The 6,000-nt window shown below is 37.4% G+C and overlaps 1 protein-coding gene across 3 annotated transcripts in view; it reads left to right on the top strand.

Annotated features, from left to right (window-relative positions):
* Positions 1 to 6,000, top strand: part of Zeb2 (zinc finger E-box binding homeobox 2) — a 41,394-nt gene that overhangs the window by 5,238 nt on the left and 30,156 nt on the right. For 2 of the 3 annotated variants that reach the window (XM_052722647.1, XM_052722649.1), the window contains one exon: positions 624 to 695. The exons of the other annotated variant lie outside the window; for it this stretch is intronic. In XM_052722647.1, coding sequence (XP_052578607.1) covers positions 624 to 695 — 72 coding nt within the window. The remainder of the gene's footprint in view (positions 1 to 623; positions 696 to 6,000) is intronic. 3 annotated transcript variants of the gene reach the window in all.

The raw sequence follows: 6,000 nt of genomic DNA, 5'->3' as shown, positions 1-6,000 counted from the left end.
ACAAAAAGCCGTTTATAAGAGATGGGAGAGAGGAATAAGGAAAATAGACTTTAGAATTTTATGTAAAGCAGTGAATGGATATTTTTAATACATCAGAGATGTTAGCTTGTAAAGCTAGGCATTCCAAGTTTTGATATGCACAATTTTGGATTTTTGAAAAAGCATGCTTGCTTAGACTAACACCATCATAGCTACATCAAGGGGAATGAAAGTAAGAAAAGAAAATGAAAAACTCTGACTTGCCACCAAGCACCCAGAGTTAGCAGCTACTGTTTCTCTTCGTAAGTACAAATACTTCGTCACTTTTGACTAAACTCTTATTGAAAAAATAACATCTCCCCCCGTTTGTCACTAGAACTGCCACCAGAAGAAAAGCCCTTCGTTGGCTTCAAATAAGCACCTCTGTTTTTCACAGCTTGCAGTAATGCTTAAAGTAAATAAGTTCTTGTGCAGCCAGCACCCTTGGATTCATTCAGTTGCCTGAACAAAGCTATTGTTTAGAGGTTTACAACAAGTCTTTTCTGTTTCCCTTGAAAGACTCCTCCTTGTTCCTATGTTCGGCATGCTTAGTATAGTAAGCTTTTCTATAATTTTCAAATGCTAAAGATAATTTTCCCCCACAGAAGAAATGAAGGATGATTATGATGTTATGGGGCCAGAAGCCACGATCCAGACCACAATTAACAATGGTACAGGTAAGTCACATTTACATAGCAACATCATGTGTGTTCCATGTCATGGTTTCCTGAATCTGATAAAACACAGACCCAACCATATGCACCTCCACGGTTTACAAAAAGTTAGACTTCACAGATCTGGTTTTGTTTCAAATTTGAATTTACCACATCTTAGACTTTATTAAGTAAATTTGTCTGCCATTCTTGTACCCTAATTTACCTCTAAAGCTCAAAAATATTGAGTTGTGTGAATGGATCCTTTCACAGCATGAATTATATGAATCTCTAGTTGTAATTTTTACTTTAAAATCATCTTAGATTATAATACAATATTCTTGTATTAGCTACCACCTAATATCTGTCATTGAGAATTCAAATGATATGATGTACTATAAGATTACGAAGTATTTTCCCAAAGCCAAATTTCTATGAACATTCCTTGTAAAAGTTAATCATTTAATTTCTCTCAAATTCTCTCTTCACTTTTAAATCTCTGTATGTGCTAGAGATACTGAACAATATTTTTCAGACAGACATTTAAACAAGAATAGACAGTTTCACTTCTTTTTAATAAAACTGATGAATAACCAGTAGAAGACGACAGTAAGTGGTGTTTTATTTGGCTCTGCCCCTGCAGGAGAAGAGAGATTAAGGGCAACTGTGACCATGCTCTCCCCCAAACACTGAAAGACATCTTTTCCCACAGCACAAAGTGACACAGATTCACTATGTGTATGTCTCTTTCTGTATGATACTATATTCATGTTTCAAACAATCTTCTATACCACCATTACAAATATTAGCACAGTCTCCAATACAAAACCATCTCCTAAAACGAAACAACAAAAGTCACATAACTGTTTTTCTTCAACTTTCCAATTTAAAAAAAAAGTGCAGTTTTATGTGGCTTCAGAAGTGTAAATAATTAAGATGATGTTTACATTTCCCTTAATTTGATGTACATCCTAACATACTTCTCGTGCTGTCTGCACATACTCTTATTAATGATGTAAGAGGCACTAGTTCCCTATCTTAAGAGGCACTAGTTCGCAAAGTAAGAGAAATAACTTTTAAAAACTCTTGTTTTTACTGATTTGAATAATGTCAAATTGAATATGAAGCTGAAAGTGTACAACCATGTGGTTCTAGAAAAAAAATCATAGAATCATGCACTGATAATTCTAATTTCTATATGTAGCTTCAGCAATACCTAGATTACAACCTTGGGCAAATCAGTTATTTTCTTTGGAACTCAGTTTCCGTATCTGTAAAGTACGTATATCAAACTAGTTGATGGCTCAGAATACTTACAGTTGTAATATTATATGTTGCTGGAATACTGTTGCCTTATAAAAAATAGAAACAAAACCAAATAATTTCATATAAAATATAATAGCAATATACCATGAATTAAGAACTCTCCAAAAAAAAAATTCCAGTTTGTAAGTTCCAAAATGGCCTCAGGTTCCTTTAAAAAAAATGGTAAATGTCAGCTTCCAGCATTAATAAAAGCTGATTTCATTTCCTTTGTGAGCATTGGAAGTGCAACAAGGTAACAATTTAATAGCCATTGTAAATACCTGACTCCAAAGTGAGGTTAACAAAAATTGTTCCAATCCAGGAGGTTTACAAATCAATCTTGAACACCCTTTCAACAGACTTTGAGATCCCTTTTCTCCTAATACTCACTATTCCTTTGGCTTCATATGTATTCAGTCAATAAGTAAATCAATACATGTTCATTGAGTGTTTTCAATAAAGTCCCTGTTGTATGCATGTGTGGGAGAAGATGGGCCAGGAAGACTAAGCCATGGTTATTATTTAATTTAGGAGATAAGCCTAATTCACATAAAAAAAATAATGAACAGTAGGTGAAAATATGTGATAAATATGCAACAAATGGTAAGAGCGGTGATTATTTGAATTACAGAAATAGAAGAGATTCTGCAAAGTGGGAATTTGTATAGGTTTTATGAAGGAAGTTGAATTGGAACGAAGTACATTTTCAGTAGTCGGGAAGGCACAGGGAAGGAAGGAGAAGTGGAATTATCTAAGCCAAAGAGAAAAAAAAATAGTAAGTAGTCAGCGGATAGTGGGTAAAAAGATTTGGCTGAATTAAAGGGAATTTATGGGAAATAAAGTTGGATGTATAAACTGAAGGCAGTATCAGAATATAATATATTGAAGGATATAAAGAAAGCATCAGAAGAAAGAAGGTGGGTTATGTTCTATCGCCATGATGTCTCTAGGGAAACCAGTCTCCAGACCAATAAACCGTTGTCATGCGGCCATAAGTGCTGAAAGGGAGGAAGGGAGAGAGAGAGAGAGAGGGAGGGAGGGAGGGAGGGAGGGAGGGAGGGAGGGAGGGAGGGAGAGAGAGAGAGAGAGAGAGAGAGAGAGAGAGAGAGAGAGAGAGATTGTCGTGGGTGGTGAAATGGGGAAATTTTCAACAAGACTTCTTAATAACTGTATGGCACAGGTAAAGTAGCCCCAAGATGACGTGTGTGTGTGTGTGTGTGTGTGTGTGTGTGTGTGTGTGTGTGTGTTTGGAGCATAGTGATACTTGCTACTTCTGGATCTATAGGGTTGTGAACCTATAGTTCAGATAGTATTTTCATATAAAAGTTCTACATGCATGCAAGTGTGTATGGTGCGTGTGCGTGTGCATGTGCGTGCGTGCGTGCGTGCGTGCGTGCGTGCGTGCGTGTGTGTGTGTTATGTGTGTGTGTATGGGGTGAGGGAGAGTGGAGAGTGTTTCTTCTCATTTTTAATTGAAACCCAAGGGCTGGAGGAGACCTGAGAGCCCTGTAAGTATATTCAGATAGTATTCAGCATGATAGAACTAATGAAGAGCGTGTCTACTGAAGGAAGTAGAGAATTGAAAATGGGCCTCTTGGTAGGGAAAAAGAAAAATAAAATTCACTGGAAGAAAAAAAGATTATAGGAAGAGAAAAAAATTCCTGGAGCAAAGAAAGGTTTAATAAAGGTGAAAATGGTCAACTCAATTAAAAGCTTCAAATAACTGAAATGCTGAGCAAGCACATTGGACTTGGTGATTAGAAATTTACTGGTACTTCTCAGTTTATGACTTGGCCCTCTCAGAGAATAAATGAGGTTTTTTTTCTTTTCTTCCCAGGCATAAGTTTAGCATGTTTTAACACTGGCATATTTTTTGAGTATTAATTGAAATGAAATTGAGATAATGAACTTTTTCTGTTGGGTTTTTTTCTTCCTTTTCTTTTTCTTTCTTTTTCTCTTCCTTCCTCCCTTCCTTCCTTCCTTTCTTCTTTCCTTCCTTCCTTCCTTTCTTTCTTCCTTCCTTCCTTCCTTTCTTCTTTCCTTCCTTCCTTCCTTTCTTCCTTCCTTCCTTCCTTTCTCTCTTTCTTTCTTTCTTTCTTTCTTTCTTTCTTTCTTTCTTTCTTTCTTTCTTTCTTTCTTTTTTTCTCTTGGAGTCAGGGTTTCTAGGCCAAGCTGGCCTCAAAGTCACAAGGATGGTCTTGAACTTCTGATTCTCCTAAGTTTACTACCCAAATGCTGAGGTGACAGGCATGCATCACCATGCCTGGATTTCCTCTTCCTCCTCCTTCTTTTATGTCATTCTGGGTTTGAACTCTGGGTACCATGCATGCTAGGCCAACACTCTACCAACTGAAATATACCCCCAGCCCTTGAAATTTCTCCTTAATACACCATCTCCTCTGTGGAGTCCTGGTCCACAGAGAGGTTCCAGGACAGTCAGAGCTACACAGAGAAACCCTCTCAAAAAAAAAAAAAAAAAAAAAAAAGAAGAAGAAGAAATGAAATGAAATGAGGCTATTTTTTCCTTTCACATTTACTCCTCATTAACTTCTTAGAAAACAAAAATACATTTTTAAAAATTGTGTGTGTGATATACATGTACTCATTAGAATGAATGTGCGCATATAGGTGGATGTGCACACATGTGCATGTTCATATTCAGTCAAAGATCTATATTGGTGTGATTGGTCTCCACTTTAATTTTTGGACAATGTCTCTAACTGGACCTGAAGCTCATTAATCTAGCTAGACTGTCTGGACAGTGGGCTTCCGATATCTGCTAGTCTCCACCTCCCATCAACCCCCAGCCATATGCTTTTAGCACATAAAGCACATGTTGCCACATCTGACTTTTTACTAGAGAGCCAAAACTGAGCCATCTCTGTAGGCTCTCCCAGAAATGATACATAACAAATGACTGATCCATCACGAATATGGAAGCCACAGGTCAGATCAACTTTGAATGTTATTCCTCAAGAACAGTCCACCTTTTTTTTTTATTGAGATGGTCTCTCAGTTGGCCTGGAACTACTGATTAGGCTAGACTTAGCTGGCTGACCATCAGGTTCCAGGGATCCACTTGTTTCCACCTCTTCCAAACTGTAATTATGAGTGCATGCTACCATACTCAACATTTGGTGAGGGACAGGGGTTAAAACAGGGTCTTACTATGTAGATTTGGCTGGCCTGGAGCTCACTCTGTAGACCAGGCTGGCCTTCAACTCATAGAGATCCACGTGCCTCAGCCTCACCAGTGCTGGGATCAAAGATGTGCCACCAGGCCTGGCCATAGCCAGCATTTTTACATGGGTCCTGGGGATCAAACCCAGGTCCTTCTGCTTACACAATAAACACTTTACTAATAAAACCATCTCCCCAGCCACTGACCAGACAATTCTGAAAGCTTCTGACATCCTGGATCACCCCAAAAGTCATACAACTCCTTCCATTATTCTGCTGTAGCATTTGAAATCCAAGTATGAGAGAAACTTAGGAAGGTTGTTAGTAACTACCTGCATTTTTCTAAATTAATTAAAGAATAGAAAGATTTAATAGCACTTATATATAATGATGACAAAGGTGTCAACTGTTTTTTAATTTATTTCATAACTGACTGCTATCATGATTCACTTTTTCCTTCAATCTGAATAACCATCAGCAAACACTCTCACTTGTTATTCATCTTAAGCAGAATTCAAACTGAGACTTGAGGGGAGATAAGCTTTAATGAAGTAGAATATTTAATTTGTGCCCTTAAGGAACATAAAATTTCATAGGGCAATGGGGGAAAAGTCATAATAATAATAAAAACAACAGCTGAATAATATTCCATTATGTAAATGTGTCACTCTTTCTTTATCCATTCTTCAGTTGAGGGACATCTAGGCTGTTTCCAGTTGCTGCATATTATGTACAAAGCTGCTATAAACATAGTTGGACAAGTGTCCTTGTGGTAGAATGGAGCATCCTTTGGGTATATGCTCAGGAGTGGAATAGCTGGGTCTTGAGGTAGATCAATTCCCAA

The sequence above is a fragment of the Peromyscus californicus genome, unplaced genomic scaffold, assembly GCF_007827085.1.
Source record: "Peromyscus californicus insignis strain IS unplaced genomic scaffold, ASM782708v3 Scaffold_7__1_contigs__length_154581171, whole genome shotgun sequence".
Lineage (NCBI taxonomy): Eukaryota > Metazoa > Chordata > Mammalia > Rodentia > Cricetidae > Peromyscus > Peromyscus californicus.
Note: the sequence above shows the minus strand (reverse complement) of the source record. Positions and strands in the feature narration are given on the sequence as shown.